The sequence below is a fragment of the Neolamprologus brichardi genome, chromosome 14, assembly GCF_056152115.1.
Source record: "Neolamprologus brichardi isolate AB-2024 chromosome 14, ASM5615211v1, whole genome shotgun sequence".
Classification (NCBI taxonomy): Eukaryota; Metazoa; Chordata; class Actinopteri; order Cichliformes; family Cichlidae; genus Neolamprologus; species Neolamprologus brichardi.
In genome coordinates this window covers 25,349,009-25,366,888 of record NC_142117.1, presented here as the reverse complement: position 1 = coordinate 25,366,888, position 17,880 = coordinate 25,349,009, and the positions used below count along the sequence as shown (strand labels likewise).

General features: G+C 39.1%; 2 protein-coding genes and 1 pseudogene across 2 annotated transcripts; all 3 read right to left on the bottom strand.

The window, feature by feature from the left end:
- Positions 1 to 669: 669 nt before the first annotated feature.
- On the bottom strand, positions 670 to 4,519 carry LOC102782449 (extracellular calcium-sensing receptor-like). The gene is made up of 6 exons (XM_087851641.1): positions 4,341 to 4,519; positions 3,861 to 4,158; positions 2,836 to 3,627; positions 2,459 to 2,686; positions 2,151 to 2,274; positions 670 to 1,586 (listed from the first exon to the last, which is right to left on the bottom strand). The coding sequence occupies exons 1-6, from the start codon at positions 4,415 to 4,417 to the stop codon at positions 670 to 672; spliced, it is 2,436 nt and encodes an 811-aa protein (XP_087707767.1). The 5' UTR covers positions 4,418 to 4,519.
- Positions 4,520 to 8,491: 3,972 nt separating this feature from the next.
- LOC102782744 (extracellular calcium-sensing receptor-like) lies at positions 8,492 to 11,337 on the bottom strand (annotated as a pseudogene).
- An 807-nt stretch (positions 11,338 to 12,144) lies between these two features.
- olfch1 (olfactory receptor C family, h1) lies at positions 12,145 to 15,721 on the bottom strand. Its single transcript, XM_006795291.2, has 6 exons — positions 15,501 to 15,721; positions 15,128 to 15,416; positions 14,083 to 14,889; positions 13,762 to 13,989; positions 13,174 to 13,297; positions 12,145 to 13,043 (listed from the first exon to the last, which is right to left on the bottom strand). The coding sequence occupies exons 1-6, from the start codon at positions 15,719 to 15,721 to the stop codon at positions 12,145 to 12,147; spliced, it is 2,568 nt and encodes an 855-aa protein (XP_006795354.2).
- Positions 15,722 to 17,880: the final 2,159 nt, after the last annotated feature.

The following is a 17,880-nucleotide window of genomic DNA, read 5'->3' as shown; positions in this document are numbered from 1 at the left end:
AGCTCCAAATGTTCCCAGGTACCCCTTTTATACTCATTTGTCAATTTGCATACCCCTCACTCCCCTCCTTAACAAATGTCCCACACGTGGGAGTAATAAAGTTTATCTTATCTTGTTTCTCTCTCCCTCTCTCTAGACATCCAATCACAGATTCTGACATACAATCAGTCAATGTCAGTCTCTGAATTTTCACCCGCTTTTAATGAGGACAAAGGTTACTTCATTATTATGAATTCATCACATTTTTTTCTTTTCTATTTCCTACTTTAATAAGAAAAGTCAATAATTCCATCACATGTGAATGTTCAGTTACATATTAATATTCTCACTTCATGTCTCGTTCAATTTATGCTATTTATCTTCAGTCAGATTTACCATTAGCTCAATTTCAACATGATCTCCTTTTAATTCATGTACAAAGGAATACTTTTTGTCACTTTTTCTCTTCAAAACTCTCTGTTTGTCAATCATAATATGGTCTGACATTGTTAAAATATTTGCTTAGTCATTCTGACCAAGCATGTCTGAGCAGTGTGTTATGTTTGCATTTTTGCATTCTCTGCTGGTACAAACAAACCCAGCACAGAAGCACACACACACACACACACACACACACACACACACACACACACACACACACACACAAACAAAATAAATATTTATTTATTTTCATGATGGCGATCGTGAAGCACCCTTCCCCATCATGTTCTTTTTCGTGTTCCTTTCTGGTTTCAGTAAGATGATATAACACTTTGGAAAAAAAATGCAAATCAGTAGTCCAAAGCTGGAGGCAAGAATAGCAAATATTTCTACAGCAACACTGAACTTCCCCGGAGAGCTGACATATGCTGGAATAAATGTGATCCACACTGCACAGAATATTAGCATGCTAAAGGTGATAAACTTGGCTTCATTGAAATTATCAGGCAGTTTTCGAGCTAGAAAAGCAAAAATGAAACATAAGACAGACAAAAGTCCTATGTAGCCAAGCACAGCCCAGTAGCCCACAGATGTGCCCAGAGCACACTCTAAGGTGATCTTGTCTTTAAATTCCTTAAAATTCTTAAATGGAAAAGGAGGTGAAACTGTTAACCAAATGATACATATGATAACTTGTATAAGAGTAAAACTTGTAACACAGAGTCTCTGCTGTGTAGGTCCAAACCATTTCTGAACATTACTACCTGGACGCGTTGCCCGGAAAGCCATCAAAACAACCATTGTTTTCCCTAGAATACAAGAGATGCAGAGCACAAAGGTGATCCCAAAAGCTACATGTCGCAGCATGCAAGACCATTCAGAGGGCTGACCAATGAATGTCAGAGAACACAGGAAACACAATGTCAAAGAGAAGAGCAGCAGGAAGCTCAGCTCAGAATTGTTTGCCCTCACAATAGGAGTTTTCCTGTATTTGAAGAATATTAATGCCACACCGGTAGTCATGCATGTTCCAAATAAAGATGCAGCAGTCAGGAGTGCTCCCATAATTTCTTCATATGACAGAAACACTGCTTCCTTCTTTATGCACGTGTCTCTTCTTTCATTTGACCAAAATTCAGGGGGACATCTCAAACAGGTAACAGAATCTGCAAATTAATGTTAATACAATGTTAGAATTCTGGAGATTTATTAGATTTATGCATTTGAATCTACTGTACAGCATATTATACTCACTAGCACACTATTACTCTACATTGGTCAGGCTACTGCTAATGCTACACAATGAGAAGATGAGAAAAAATGTGTTGACAATGCTTTTGCACAGTCAATATGAGAAATGTTAAATAAGTAACTTCAAACATCGTTGGTCATTTTTCAATAAAACTGACACTGATTCTGAACAAACTGCAGCAACAAGAAATTACATGCTGTGGTATAAAGCAACTGGTGCTGGAACAACAGCGAAAGTTATGATAGATACGGCAGGTTTTGAAGCAGGGAGTGTGCTCATATTATTCACAGTAGGCTGAAACAGCCCCATATTTCACTCTTCATTTGCTTTATGTATAGAAAAAAAGAGCATAATTATTAACATTTCTAAGGAGTTTCCTCAATGTTGCGAAAGAATGAAAAAATATGCTGGAACATGAACAGTAATATTGCTTGTAATTCATTAAAGTTCTAAAGTTTTTATTGAAATATTACCACACCTGTAATGTTGCTTATCTCTCCCTCTGCACATCTTATACAGTCATAGCAGCAAACAGGCCTTCCTTTCTGGAGAACCTTGCGTGTTCCTGGGGGACATTTCTCACTGCAAACTGACACAGGCACCTGTATGAATAAATATTATAAAATAATAACCATGGATAAACTGCATGTATGATGATTTTTACAATCATTTCTTAATTTTATATGCATGAAATTCAAATGTTTTAAAATAATAATACCTGGTTATAATTAATTCTTTATTCCTAATAAGCTTATTATTTGTATTCATTGTTTATTGATCACTCACCTGCTTTGAGTTTCTTGCCCAGATTAAAGAGTTATTTTGCAGAGTCAGCTGTTTGCCTGGAGGAAGTGATGCATCATAAAGACCAACTGTCACAAACTCCACAATGCCGTTTTTTCTTGGCTGCCAGTTTATAATTTCATACTTTGCTGCTGGATCTCCATTCTCATCAAAGTAAACCTCATCTCCTTCTTTTGTTTTGAAGTAAATTTTTAGAATGCGCTGCAAAATCTAAAAACATATGTAATAAGGCAGTTAATATACTGAAGGACATTTAATAGATCCACTGGCTTAATGACATGATCAACATATGTTGTCTTCAAATTTAAACAATTCTTCTTGTAACTCGATTTGAACAATATAATTGTAGATAGGCTCACCATTAATGGATCTAGCTGCACATTTTTCTCACATGTTTTATTACAATTAAGGATATTGTGAAGGGCATGGGCCACTGCATAAACTCCTTTATATACATTGTTAAAGATAGGCATGAGTGACATATCAGTGAAACTGTTTTTAACTCCAATAAGATCTTCATGTCCGGTACACTCTCTTGGATTTTCTGCTGTTGACTTCAACTCCTTGAACTTACAGTTAAACAATGCCTCCCAGAACTCAGTAAACAAATCATTAGATGAATTAAGAAGTTTCACATTCAGCATGAACTCCTTTAGGCCACTGACATGTGACTTGGGAATGGAAAGACCAATGGCACCATCCAGTATGTGATGTATATCCATTTCTGCGGTTTGAGAATCAAATATCCAAGACTCACTGCCTATCCACTGATACCCAGTCAGATTGTTGAGAGAAAACTCATGTAATAGCACATCCATATCAAAGTGGGACAGAAAGCCAACAATCACCTTGGAGGTTGAAGCTTTTATAATGTCAATGATCTTTTGAATTTTTTCATATGGATCTGTCCTAAAAAAAGATACAGAATATTCCAGACAGATGCCCAGCTGCTGTGCAGTTTCTGTGAATGTTGCCATGCCTTTATTTCCATAATCATCATTGGTTCGAATGGCGCCAACCCAAGTCCATCCAAAGTACTTTACTAAATAGACCAGGGCTCTGCTCTGGTAGTAGTCACTGGGTATTGTTCTGAGGAAGGATGGGTACTTGGTTTTGTCACTGAGACAAGCACATGTGGCAAAGTGACTCATCTAAGCAAAAAGAAAAAAAAGAAAAGAAAGAGATATTATAGTCACACTGACCATTAAAAATAAAAATAAAAATGTTGCACACATCAACATTTAATTTCAGTTTTCACGGTGTTAAGCACATTATATCCCTGCAAAGAGGCCTATCTAAAATGGAAAAAATACAAAGAAAGCAGAACTTTTAAAGAATCACATTTGTGTTTCCAGAAAAAAATATTTTTAGCTATCCTACCCACCATTGGAATATAAAATGGCCCAATTACGGTAGCTATTGCCATGCAAGGAGAGGAAGAAGTCTCTCCCATTATAGCCTGCACTTGTGCTGGTTTGGTACAAGGGGCCTCAGGTGCTGTGAAAATAATTTGATTACCATTCATCAAGGCTAGTGCAACTTTTATGCTTTGGGCAATGGAACCACAAGTATCATACATTTTATAGCCCAGAGAGACTCCTGGCAGTAGGTCTGTACTGTTATTAATCTCCTCAATGGCAAAAAGCATAGCCTGGGCGACCTGAAATTCCCTGAAATTCAAACTTCATTGAAAAAATGAAAAAGTTGACATAAAGACAATAGATTACTAACACATAAAATACCAAAATCAGTCAGTTATATGAATATAGAAAAACAAGATAAAAGCAAGAAATAAAAGGATGAATTTTTTTTTATGTCTTAGATCATTTATGTATTTTAAATTTATTTTTATTTTGTTATTTACCTCGTGCATTGAAGTGGCAGTGGTTTCTGCATGTAGGTATCCTTTCTGTCATTCCAGCTACTGTGAAAAGAGAACATCCCCCCAAGTATAATGTCCCCATCCCTAGATAACTGGGGATTCTCAGTATCCCCTCTTCGTATGCACACAGGTTCTTTTGCCTGAGAGAAAGATGCCACCAATAACAGTTGGAAAAGTGCCCACCCCTGTTCTGGCCACTTCTGTGTAAATGACATGCTGTCTGTAAAAAATAAACCACTGGGTGGCATTGCAAGTAACCTAGTCTAAGTGAAACATGCAGACTTTATTTATACATTTTGAAGCAGCAAAAATGAATAACAGAACCATCATGCTTCTTCTATGTGGAACAAAAGGTGGGGCCAGAGGAGTGGCCCTGCAAAACACTACTGAATAATTGTAAATGTCCTCTCTGTATTACCATGCCCATAAATTCATTGTTTTCAAATTTCATTGATTCAGATGCAATATAATATTTATCATTTCAATAGTTCCATGTAGATTCAAGAAAATCAGACTTTTGTGAGCCTGATAAAGTTAGCCATATGATTTCCTTTCCTTTTACTTCAACATTTTCAATTGGTTTTTCAATTATTTGTACAATAGGCAAACAGGAAGAAAAAAATCAGACGTTTTTATTCTGGTTTATACAGCTTATGAGGAGTGAAGCTGTTCAGTTCGGTTTAATTCAGTTGATACCTATTTAGTCTCAATCTCAGCTTGATTCATTCAATTTTGTAATCCCAAAAGGTTGTTTCTGTTCATCTGGATGTTTTCAGTTATCCAAGTGACTTCAGTCTCAGCTGACTGCAGGTTTCCCCAATCTTATAAACAGAAATATGGGTGTGCTATAGGTTCCCCAGTTTCACCTATTGTGCCCAATTTGTACGTGGAAGAAGTGGAAAAGAGGGCTTTGTTATCCTACCCTCGAACACCACTAAGTCATTGGCTCAGGTATGTGGATGACACCTGGGTGAAAATCAAATCTCAGGACGCACCACAATTCACGGATCACATTAACTTGGTGGACCAACACATCAAATTCACCAGGGAGGATATGAAAAGTGGTGGGTTAGCCTTCTTAGACTGTGAGATTTCCATCAGTAGTGGGGGGCATTTAAAAGCTGATCAGTACCATAAACCTATGCATGTGAATCAGTATTATATATATTTTAAGGTTTGACTCTCATCATCCACTGGAGCACAAACTGGGTGTCATCAGGATGCTACAACACACCATGGATGTTTGTTGCCTCATCCTGGACTGTGGTGCTGACACTCACCAGTCCCCGGCTTCCTTCCTTCCGCTTAGCGTAGAGCCTCAGGGTGCTGGACTTGCATGGTCAGAAGTGTCCTGGTCTTGATGTCAGTGGCTTCTATCTCCTCCTTTGGCCAGCTTATTATCCAAAGAGGGTACCTGATCACAGGCACATAGGTGTTAGCCCAGATCTTGTTCTTACCGTTCAGCTGACTCTTCATAACTAACGGTAAGTATACTGTAGGCTTGCTTAGTATTATTGCCTGACCCTCTAAAGGTACTGGGTGGTTTCAGCTTTCCTAGTGGCCTCTTCATAGTTCCCATTTGCCTGTGGGATCCCCAGGTACTTGTAGCTACCCTCTATGTCTGCAATGTTGCATTCTGGTAGTTTGATCCCCTCAGGTCTGACTACCTTCCCTCTCTTCGTTATCATCCGACTACACTTCTCTGGTCCGAAGTGGCTGTGCATTCCAATGTCATTGCTGTATATCTTGTTGGTGTGGATCAGTGAATCGATGTCTCGTTCACTCTTGGCATATAGCTTGATATCATCCTTGTACAGCAGGTGGCTGAAAACTGGTCCATTCTGGAGTCGGTATCCGTAGCCAGTTTTGTTAATGATCTCACTGAGAGGGTTCAGGCCTATGCAGAACAGCAGTGGGGACAGAGCATCTCCTTGGTAGATCCCACACTTGATAGTGACTTGTGCTATGGGCTGGAAGTTGGCCTCTAGTGTTGTCCGCCACATCCCCATTGAGTTCCTGATGAAGGCTCTTAGGGTCCTGTTGATCTTGTATAGGTCTAGGCAAGATCCAGGTGTGGGGCACTGAGCCATAGGCCTTCTTGTAATCAATCCAGGCAGTGCACTGTTGGTCAGCCAAGTCTTGCAGTCTCGGCTGACTGCTCAGTCTACCATTAGGTGGTGTTTTGCGCCTCTGGTGTTCTTGCCAATCCCTTTCTGTGCCCCACTCATGATCCTATCTTTCAGGTCATGTGCCAGTTCATCTTAGCCGCTATGATGGGTGCAAGAAGCTTCCATGTGGTGCTGAGGCAGGTTATTGGCCGGTAGTAGGATGGGACCGGCCCCTTCTGGGGGTCCTTGAGGATTCGGACTGTCCACCCTTCGGTTTTGGCTTTCTGGGTGTCTCTCATCAACAGGCTGCTTGTTCATTTGTGCTGCCAGACGGTCATGGAGTGCAGTCAGCTTCTTCCGCCACTAAGCGTGAACCATGTCAGGCCCTGGTGTTGTCCAACTCTTCATACTGGAGACCCTGTCTAGGATATCTCCCACTGTGATGGTTACTGGTCCCTGTCTGAGATCCCCTAGCCACTGAGCGTATTTTAAGTTGCGTCCTTCTCCCATATGTTCTTCCAGTATTGTTCCGACTCCATCATCCTATCTTTCAAGTCAGTTCCTTTTGCACTGATGATGTCTTCCCCCTGACCTGTCATCGTGGCTACCCCTTGCCATAGCATGTGCATTGTACCTTGTCAATCTCTAACGGTAAGTATACGGTAGGCTTGCTTAGTATTATTCTTATAATTCTCAATTCTTATAATTTGCTTTGTTTCTTATGTTTCTTGTATTTTGCACACCACTGTTCCTTGTGAAGTTTGCACACAAGAATTTCACTCACATGTACAGTGTGCCAGTAATGTGAAATGACAATAAAAGGGATTTGATCCTGGACAGGGAAGAACGCTGGTTTGAGCGGGAAGTCAAGGGAGGCCATTTACGTGAAAAGGGAAAGACCATCTCTGAATCAACTCTCTGTGAATTGTACTCATGGCCATTGATCATTGGTCTTTGATCAATGGTCTTTGATCAGTAGTTGTTGATCAATACAACTTTTGTAATAAACCATCAAGATTTCTATTGGACCCTATTCCTACAAGACTGCTCACAGAAATCTTACCACTACTTAATGCTTCAATCTTAAATATGATCAGTCTATCTCTATTAATGGGCTATATGCCCTAGTCATTTTTCAGGGCAGTAATTAAACTATTACTTTAAATGTCATCACGCGATCATTTGAACTAATTGAATGCCAATCTCAAGCCTTCCTTTTTTCAATTATTTAAAAAAGATTAGTTGTTAAAGAGCTAACTGATAATCTGCAGTGGGATAGTTTATTGAAAGAGTGATAGTCATGTTTCAGAACTCACCACAGTAAGGAAATAAACCTCGGCTCCTGGTGGCTTTCTCATGATGCATGTAGTGTTTTTTCTGCACACACCTTTTTTCACTCACTATGTGTTTATACACCACTCTGCATTTAATCAATAGTTATAATGAATATCTGGCTCTCTTCCACGGGTTGTTTGTTAAAGAGTGTTTTTTCCTTATCACTGTCACCAGGTAGTTGTTGAATTGTTGGGGTTTTTTCTCCATTATTGCAGGGTCTTTACATTATATTATATAAAGTACCATGAAGTGACTGTTGTTGTGATTCGGCACTATATAAATAAAACTGACTTGAATTGAATGGAATTCTGATACATACAAAGTCTTGGAGTCTGTCATTATTCACTTTTTATGGGTGCGCAAAATAACACAATGGAACATTCAGAATTTATCAAAACTTTATTTGTACAAATATTAATTTAGGGAAGAAAAATGTAAAAAAAAAAATCAACGGAACTTTTTACATGGAAAAGAAATTACAGATTTTGTTGGGAATATTTAATATATGATATAGAGCTTGTAGGAAGGACTATAGTTATTTGCTTCTTTCTTTCCTTCTTTCATGTAGTGAACCAGCATTTGTTTTTGAAAGAATTAATTGCTGTGTTTTCTTAGATGTCAGTGGGTTTTGAATTATTTGAACAATATTTAAACTATAGAAAGGACAGATTCAATTTTTTTAGCAACCTCTCAGATCGTTCTTGAGGTCCCTTTACTCATCAGGTGTTTCTTTGTATTGTTTTCAGGTTTTAATAAAATAATGTAACAATTTGGCAAAAAAATGCAAAATAACATTCCATAGCTTGAGGCCAGAATAGCAAATATTTCCACAGCAACTGTGAATTTCCCAGGAGAGCTGACATAAGCAGGTATAAAGGTTAACCACACTGCACAGAATATCAACATGCTGAAAGTGATAAATTTAGCTTCATTGAAATTATCAGGCAGCTTTCGAGCTAAAAAAGCAAGTACAAAACATAACATAGCCAGCAGCCCTATGTATCCTAACACAGTCCAGAACCCTAGAGGTGATCCCAGGGCACATTCAAGTATAATTTTATCTTTGTAGTAGTTCATATTTTTGTAGGGGAATGGTGGGTTTATTGCTAACCAAACTATGCAAATCAAAATCTGTATAAGAGTGAATGCTAGAACACTCAGTCTTTGCTGTACAGGTCCAAACCACTTCTTAACATTACTGCCTGGAAGTGTAGCCTTGAATGCCATTACAACCACTATCGTTTTCCCCAGCATACAAGAGATGCAGAGCACAAAAGTTATGCCAAATGCTGTGTGTCGAAGCATGCAGGACCATTCGGAGGGCTGGCCGATGAAGGTCACAGAACACAGGAAACACAGAGTCAAGGAGAAGAGCAGCAAAAAGCTGAGCTCAGAGTTGTTTGCTCTGACAATAGGAGTGTGTCTGTATTGGAAAAATATTAGGGCTACCGTCATTGAGATGCACGCACCAAAGAGAGAAAAGGACACCAACAGTATACCCAATAATTCTGTGAACGTGAGGAACTCAATAGCTTTCATTTCACAATTATTTTTCTCTTCATTGGACTTGAATTCAGGAGGGCATTTGTCACATTTCACTGCATCTGAAAACATAAATATCTTCATGATGTACAGCACATACATCTTTAAATAGACCAGTAAAGTGCTTGCAGTGATTTTGCCCAACAGAAACACAATGAGCACAAGAGTAAAGGCTAGAAATCCAGCTGTCTCACTTGTAGTGTTGCTGAACTCCCCATCAGCGCAGGTGATGCAATCAAAACAGCAGATTGGCTTGCCCTTAACAAAAGCCTGACGGGTCCCAGGCAAACAACTCTTACTGCAAACAGACCTTGGCACCTGCATTATAGTGACAATATTAAAAACAAATTACTTCCAGATTTACAATTGTATACATTTAGTGTGATTGTAAAAGATCAAGCGTCAGAACTTTAGGGTTAGAAACACAGATAATAAACAACAGTATTATCGGTGTTGTTTTACCTCGAAATTCTCTCCTGCCCAGATGGCTCTCACACCTGCTTTCATCTTAAACTCCTGACCCTCAGGCTGGGATGCATCATAGTAACCAATTGTCTTAAAAAGTATGTAACCTTTTTCATCCATCTGCCAGTTCACCAATGCATAACGTGCCACAGGTTCACCTAACTCATCAAAGAACACTTCTTCACCAGTCTTAGTTGTAAAATTGACCTTGGTTAGGTAATGCAGTACCTATAGACAAACACTAGTGTTATCTGACTATGTAACAATACTCATTAAAAATAACATTTTGCATTTAGACACAGTACTTTCTTTTTATGTTTACCTGCCATGGTTGTACATTTTCTGTATCAGCACAAGTATTGTTCTCAAAAGGCTCCCTTTCATCTTTGCAAGTAAATAGCATATGTAGAGCATGAGCAACAGCATACGTAGCTTTGTACACATTATTTAGCAGGCTGGCATCTGACACATCTGTGAAACGTGTCTTCACATGCAGGAGAGACTCCTTTCCAGTGCAGGCTATTGTCAGATCTTCAGCATGAGTCTCTGTTTGAGGAGACAGGTTGCACCTGAACACTGTCTCCCACAACTCCACAAGGCCCTGATTCCCAGGTACGGTGGAAGGCCTGCTACTGGCTAGGAACTCTTGCAGTCCAGGAATGTGAGCATTTAATGCTGCAAAGCCAACTGCCCCCTGAACCACAGCGTATTTTACTGGAGAGGCAATATAACGGTATGTGATCCAGCCTTCACTCCCAACCCACTGCAGGCCTGTCATGTTCTGAGCATGAAGCTCTTTAAAAAGTATGTCAAGGTCTGTGCCATCAGCAAATGCCACTATTACCTTAGAGGTGGATTTCTTTATAATATTTACCACATCTAAGAACCACTTCCTTGGATTAGTTCGGTAAATGGCCACTGAGTACTCAACACACACACCTTCCCGTTCTGCTGCTTCCAAGAAAGTGGCCATACCACCATTCCCATAATCATTATTAGTTCTGATAGCTCCTACCCAGGTCCAGCCAAAATGTTTCACAAGCTTTGCTAATGCTTTGCTTTGGTAAATGTCACTAGGTATGGTTCTAAAAAAAGAAGGATAGTCTCTTCTGTTGCTAAGACATGCACAAGTAGCTGAATGACTGATCTGGAAAACAATAACATGGTTAAATGTCATATTGAGCATTGAAGACATTTAATGAAGATTATTGCATCTCAGGAAGTTTATGTGTGTATAGAGCATGCATGCCCCCAACACTCACCACAGGTATATGGAATGGTCCCATGGTGCGTGCAATGCCTATCGTGGAGGTGGATGTGGTTTCTCCTATGACAGCATGTACGTTGGAAAGTTTGTTACAGCTCCCTGCTCCACTTTCATATCTATTCATCAAGTTTAGTGATGCCCTAATAGACAAAGGTATACTGGGGCAGGAATCAAAGATCCTATAACCAAGTGTCACTCCTGGCAGCAACCCTGAGCTGTTATTAATTTCTTCTATAGCAAACATCATAGTGTATGCATACTGAAACTCTCCTGGGTCCAGTCTGGACAAAGAAGAAGGACCAAAGTTTTCATAGCAGAAAAAAGCAAAGAGGAAGATTATATTTAAAATATAAACAAACAACCCATATTGGAATAGGATTTATAGACTATATTATTTCATCCCAGTCTTACCCTTCACATTGGATTTTTCCTGGATTGACTTCAAAAGTTGGATAAACAGTGATGGGGTTCTGATGGAAAGAAAAAATTCCTCCAATGTTGATTTCTCCCTCCTTAGAAAACTGAGACAGTTCTTTTGTCCCATAGGTCTGACACACAGGCTTCCCTTCTTTCACAGCCAGACAGGAAAGAAGTAGTAGGTTGGCTATCAGCAGCATAGTTCCTCAGCTGAATGCTTCCTAACAAATGCTCAAAGATAAGCCTCCTCAACACTGCTTTTAATATGACTTTTATGTCACAAAGCCACAGGGACTTATGGGTGACAGCTGTGAATATTGTCTTTGTCTATACCAATGATATTGCTTCTGCTGTGACTGACCAGTGAATAGGCATGTTAATGGGCTTAGAGGGCCTCCTAAGAAAGTAATATCTTTGCATTCAACATAACCACTCCTTATACTAAGTTATTATTGTTTATTACATATTCCATCTGTGGTTCACATTTTAACATCTTACTAAAGAGTAAAATATAAACAAACGCAATACATATTTGAATTACTGGTTTACAGGACCAATATATAAAGTAATAAATTGATTAATGATTGTATACAAATTAAAATAAACAAATCTTAAAGATGGAGTAAGCATACGATCGTGCATTTGTTATTTTTTAATGGTTTCTCCCCATCATATGTCTTTTTGTATTTCTTTCGGGTTTCACTAATAAAATATAACATTTTGGAGCAAATATACTGAAAAATAACCCAAAGCTTGAGGCCAGAATAGCAAATATCTCTACAGCTACAGTAAATTTACCAGGAGAACTGACATATGCTGGGATAAAAGTGACCCAGACTGCACAGAATATCAACATACTGAAGGTGATGAATTTGGCCTCATTAAAATTATCAGGCAGCTTTCGAGACAGAAAAGCAAGGATAAAGCATAGCAAACTGAGAAGTCCTATATATCCTAAAACAGCCCAGAATCCTAAAGGTGAACCTAAATTACACTCTAGTATAATCTTTTCAGTGGCATGGACTGTGTTTTTGTAGGGGAATGGTGGAGCAAAAATTAACCACAGCACACAAATCAGCAGCTGGAGTAAAGTACAGCTGAGCACACTTGTTCTCTGAAGTGCAGCAGAACACTGAGGAACTGTTTTTGCTGGCCTTGTAGCCTTAAAGGCAATCACCACTGTTATAGTTTTAGCCAAAATGCATGACATACACAAGGCAAAGCTTGCGCCAAAAGCTGTGTGGCGTAGCATGCATGACCACTCAGTAGGCTGGCCAATGAAGGTCAGAGAACACAAGAAACACAGAGTTAAGGAGAAGAGCAGCAGGAAGCTCAGTTCAGAATTACTGGCTTTGACAAGAGGTGTGTGACGAAGCCGAAAGAAAACACATGACACTGCCAATGTTAAACTTGCTCCAAACAATGAGAAAGCGGCGAGTAGGCCCCCCATAGTTTCTCCAAAAGACAGGAACTCAATCACCTTTGGAACACATTGACTGCGATCTTCATTCGACCAGCACTCCAGCGGACATGGTAAACACACTGCAGAATCTGAATAGAAAGTGTCAAACATAAAAAAGTATTTTGATAGACCTAATGCTGACATAAACACTTCCTAGTGATGTATCAACTTATTATCACTTTTTTACATAGTAAAAATGACAGGAAATTTTCTACACACTGTTTGTGTTGCTAATCTCTCCAGCAGCACAGGCAATACAGGAGAAACAGCAGATGGGTTTGCCTTTAATTGCAGCCTGGCGGAAACCTGGTGGACAGCTCTCACTGCAGACAGACAATGGCTTCTGTAACAACACCACAACTCAAAGGTCACAGTTTGTTCCTCTTGTAATCCACATACTTAATTTAGATTCTTCAATATTATTAATGTGAAATAAATTGAACAAAGAAAAACATACAAACATGCATTTAACCTTCAGACCATTATTTTACTCATTATTCTGCATCAGAGGGGAAAATTAACATAAAAATAGTTCTGAAGCTGTTATGTTAACATTGTTACAATTGAAAATTTAGGATTATACATATCTGTGTATGTGGGAGAGATTGTTTTTATTTGCTAAAGTTCAATATTAAACAACTTTATGAATGTCAGTTTTTATTAATAAAAAAGTGTTACTTGTATTTCTCATTAACAGAGTTTTGAACAAGTAACTACAATTTATTTCATATTTTGTTTCTGCATAATTTTAATCAACTTGCAAAAATAAGTATTAAATAAATATTCCCTGCTCTCAAATAGACTTACCATTTGGGATTCAGAAACCCATGTTATATTGATTCCATTTATGGCAAGCTGAATTTCATTTGGTAGTGAAGCATCATAGCTCCCTACAGCCACGAAAATTATATCTCCTGCTTGGTTTCTCTGCCAGTTCACAAGTTCATACATTGCTGAAGGGTCTCCATTTTCATCAAAATATACTTTTTCTCCCGACTGAAGAGTGAAATTCACATCTTGGAGGTGTTTCACAATCTACCAATCCAAAACGAGGGTTGGTAACTTAGCATATATAGCATTCTAGATCAAATAAATAATTTTCTACGATTTTGTAAGGTAATGTCTTACCTTTTTTGGCTCTAAATGATCCTTCCATATACATGACTGATTCATGGCTTTAGCACTTTGACCACAATTTAACAAGTTATGCATAGCATGAGCTATGGCATACACAGCCTTGTACACATTGTTAGATATCCTTAGTTGTGATACATCTGTAAAAGGATTGTTTATGTCCTCTAACTTCTCAGAGCCAGAGCACTGAATCTGACCAGGCAGCCTAGATTGAAAACTGCAGCCAAAAACCGTTTCCCAGAACTCTCTTAGCAAACTATTCTGAGGATCCTGACTTGGGTTAACCTGTAAAAGAAATTCTCGCAGGCCTGCAATCTTTGCCTTTCTGATGGTGAAGCCCAGAGACCCTGTCAGTATGCCAGAGTACCTCTTAGTAGTCAAATGACTTGCTGTTATCCACGATTCACTGCCCACCCACTGCAACCCAGTCAAGTTCTGCTTCAGAGCTTCCTCCAGCAAAATGTCCATCTCACCCTGGGCAAGAAAGGCAATCAAAACTCTTGCACTGCCACTACGAATCACTTCAATCACCCTTGCAACCTCCTCACTAGAGTCAGTCCTTGAAATGGCCTCTGAATATTCAACACAAACCCCTTCCTGACTTGCTGCTGTGATAAAAGTTGCCATCCCATTGTTGCCATAATCATTGTCACTTCTGACTGCCCCAACCCATGTCCATCCAAAATATTTTACCAGTTTTGCCAGGGCCCTGCTCTGATAGTAATCACTGGGGATAGTTCTGAAGAATGAAGGGTAATCCTTTCTGTTACTCAGACAAGCACATGTGGCAAAATGGCTGATCTGAAATGAAGTAAAAGAGAAAAACAAAAACAAATTGAAGTGGGAAGAGATTTACAGTTGGGTCTTCAGAGACCAAACAAAATGTTGTTTCTGGCTTGTAACTAAATCTAATGTAAAGCTTGGAAGCCTTAAATCTAAGATTCACATAAACCTGTACGTGACCAAAAAAGTTACTAGACTTCAATTTTTGGAGACAGTTACATTATAAAAAATTGACACAAATATTATAAATACTTACTACTGGTATTTGGAAGGTCCCACAAATTTGTAGCATCACAATGGTTGAGGAAGACTCAGAAGCTCCAATGATAACATGAACAGATGAATGACTGCTGCAGGTTTTCTCTGCTGTCCTTTCCTGTCCATTTAGTAAACCCATCACTGCACGTGTTGAAGGCAGTGTTGAACCACAGCTGTCAAATATCTTATAACCAACTGAAATATTAGGCAGTAAAGTGCTGCTATTGTTAATCTCTTCTACTGCAAAAATCATTGTTTGGGCAAAACGAAATTCTCTCAAATTTATCCTGAAAAGAGTAAAAAAAGTGTTTTAAAAAGTGTAATGTAAAGTTCTTCAAGTCATGAACCCTGCAAAGGGAAAAAAGACAAACCTGGAGCATGTGAGAGGTTCTGGAGTATGAGTCAGGGAGAACGAAGGCTTTGAGATTTGGCTATGGATAGAAAACGCTCCTCCAATAGTAATATCCCCTTTCTTAGTCAAAAGAGGAACCTCTGGACTTCCTAGCATTTCACAGAGAACAGTATTTTCCTCTGCTCTGCAGACTCCCATAAATAAACCCCAAAATAACACTCTGAATGTGCAGTCATACATCTTTTACAGACAACCACACTCATGCATGTACAGCCCTGTACTCTGTTCTGATATTACTGACCAAGCATGTGTATTCTTTAATGGGCAGAGCTTTATAGAGCTATAATTGATGAAGCCTGAGGTCCTCCTATCATATCACAGTATGACATACATTGTCACACTGTTTTGCGATTTTTATGGGAGACAACTTTTTTTTTTGAGTCACCCTTACCAGAAAATGCATATATTTTAAGCTGTCTTCTTTGGAAACATTTGATATAATAATAGTGTAAATTATTTTGTAAATTATGTAAATTGTTATAATAGTGGTAATTGAAACAATTTATACTTTAAAAATATTAAATTTTTGAATGACAAGACTCCACGTGGGACCATACAACTCAACACACACAGAGCTAGATATTCTAATTCAGCTGCACAGTTTGCTTTATTAATTGATGGTTCAAAACAGGAACCATTTGGCAGTGTGATAAAATCAACACAATTTAAAATAAATACTTAATACTTAAACAGCTGTCAAATTTATATTTAAGATATTTTAGGTGGCAACATTCCATAACCTTTGTGGTAACTAAATAAAGACTCTAAACAAGACATATATGTAAATATTTGTTTTGTAAACACACTCACACACTTATATAGACTGATTAGTAACCCACTGGCAACCAAAAGTTGCTAGTGAAATCTGAAATTCATGAGTAGTTACTGGAGGTTGCTGGCAGTCATGAAACTGGTCACAAACCGTTATGGCACTGCAGCATACTACTACATAGCTACGGCTGGCTAGTTCCCACATTTGAAAGTTAGTATGAACGATAAAGATAAGCAAGTGACTTGCCAAGCTCTAGTTACACTGGGAAAAGGGTGAAGCAAACCAGTATGGGGCGTCGTTTGTAAACTGAAACATGCTGAAATTAACGGCAAAGTTTTTCCACATATAGCTTAAAACCTTACAAAAACATGTTTTTTCAAGTCACTTTTTACAACATTTACTAAGACATTTGTAACTTTTTATATTTAAAACACAATTTTAAATGTTAAATACTAAATCTAAATATTGTATTTAAATTTAAATGTTAAATCTAAATGTTACGGGGAACGAAATATTTAGCTAACATGCAAGTTTATTGTACAGGTCAACAGAAACCCAAAATAAAAGCTTTACAAAAACCTCCGGGTCCCAACGCACCCGAGCCACGACTCAGGCCTGCAACGAGGGGTTTGCTAGCAGAAAGACTGTAGCACTTGAGATGTGTGTGTGTTGGTGAGAGTGCGTGTGGGCCCTAAAACAATATGGTCGCTTCACTTGTTGCCAAGCAGTAAAAATAAAAAGCACGTGCAAACAACAGTACTCACACCTCCAGGCAGTTCAAGGGGATAGCGGGGAAACTGGGTCACGGCTAGCAGCAGGCCGCGGCAGCAGCACTCACAGACGTCCTTTCCACGTGCTCCCACGTGAACACATAACTTCAGCATTCCAGCAGAAGGGACCTCTCTGACACGCCAGCAAGACGTCCGTCTCCTCCTCCTGAATCACACAACCCCGCTAAATGCCAGTTCACATGCGATAACATTCAATCTTAGCATTAGCTTAATAAATAAAAAACAGAGCAGAACAAGAGCTTAGCGAATATGCTAGGCTACGCTAGCGGCTATGTCATTGACTGTAGAAAACATGGACGACGCAACAGCTCCCCAAAAATGAAGCCAAAACGTCTCTATCGCCCCCTGGTGTCTGGCTGCAGTATAGGTCATGAACCCCGCCTCCTCCATGTTAGCGGATGGGACTGGGGTCAGACTAAAATAAACTAATTCTCCTGAGATAATTTTTTTCCAAAGATTCTTTCTTTTGTTTTCAATAGTTCTCATCACGCTAATTGATGTTCAAGGGGTCTCCTTTCCCATAAGTTTGATTCTAATTCCTACCGCGGTGATGTTAAATTGGGGTGAAACGTCATCATAAGAGCTTTGACTGACAGCTGCAGTCACGGAGAAACTTGCGTATCTCTGTTCGCGAATAGCAGATAGAGCGTAGGCTCTGAGAGGACGCCCTGCGTTTACGCTACGAAAACACGACCGAGTGTTTTAACCTGACAGCCTGAGGTATTCTTCAGTAAACTGGACTACCCGACAGAAGGACCCGAGGCCCCGCTGCACTT

Bases quoted from the DNA above. Each gene is read 5' to 3' on its own strand.
- LOC102782449 (XM_087851641.1), bottom strand. From the start codon at position 4,417: ATGTTCTCTTTTCACAGTAGCTGGAATGACAGAAAGGATACCTACATG. The intron at 4,159-4,340 runs GTAAATAACAAA...TTTTCAATGAAG, and splicing joins CTGCCACTTCAATGCACGAG to TTTGAATTTCAGGGAATTTC. The intron at 2,687-2,835 runs GTGAGCCTATCT...ATATGTTTTTAG, and splicing joins TGCAGCTAGATCCATTAATG to ATTTTGCAGCGCATTCTAAA.
- olfch1 (XM_006795291.2), bottom strand. From the start codon at position 15,721: ATGTATGACTGCACATTCAGAGTGTTATTTTGGGGTTTATTTATGGGA. The intron at 13,990-14,082 runs GTAAGACATTAC...TTGGATTGGTAG, and splicing joins ATCATTTAGAGCCAAAAAAG to ATTGTGAAACACCTCCAAGA. The intron at 13,298-13,761 runs GTAAGTCTATTT...GTGTTGTTACAG, and splicing joins GGGTTTCTGAATCCCAAATG to AAGCCATTGTCTGTCTGCAG.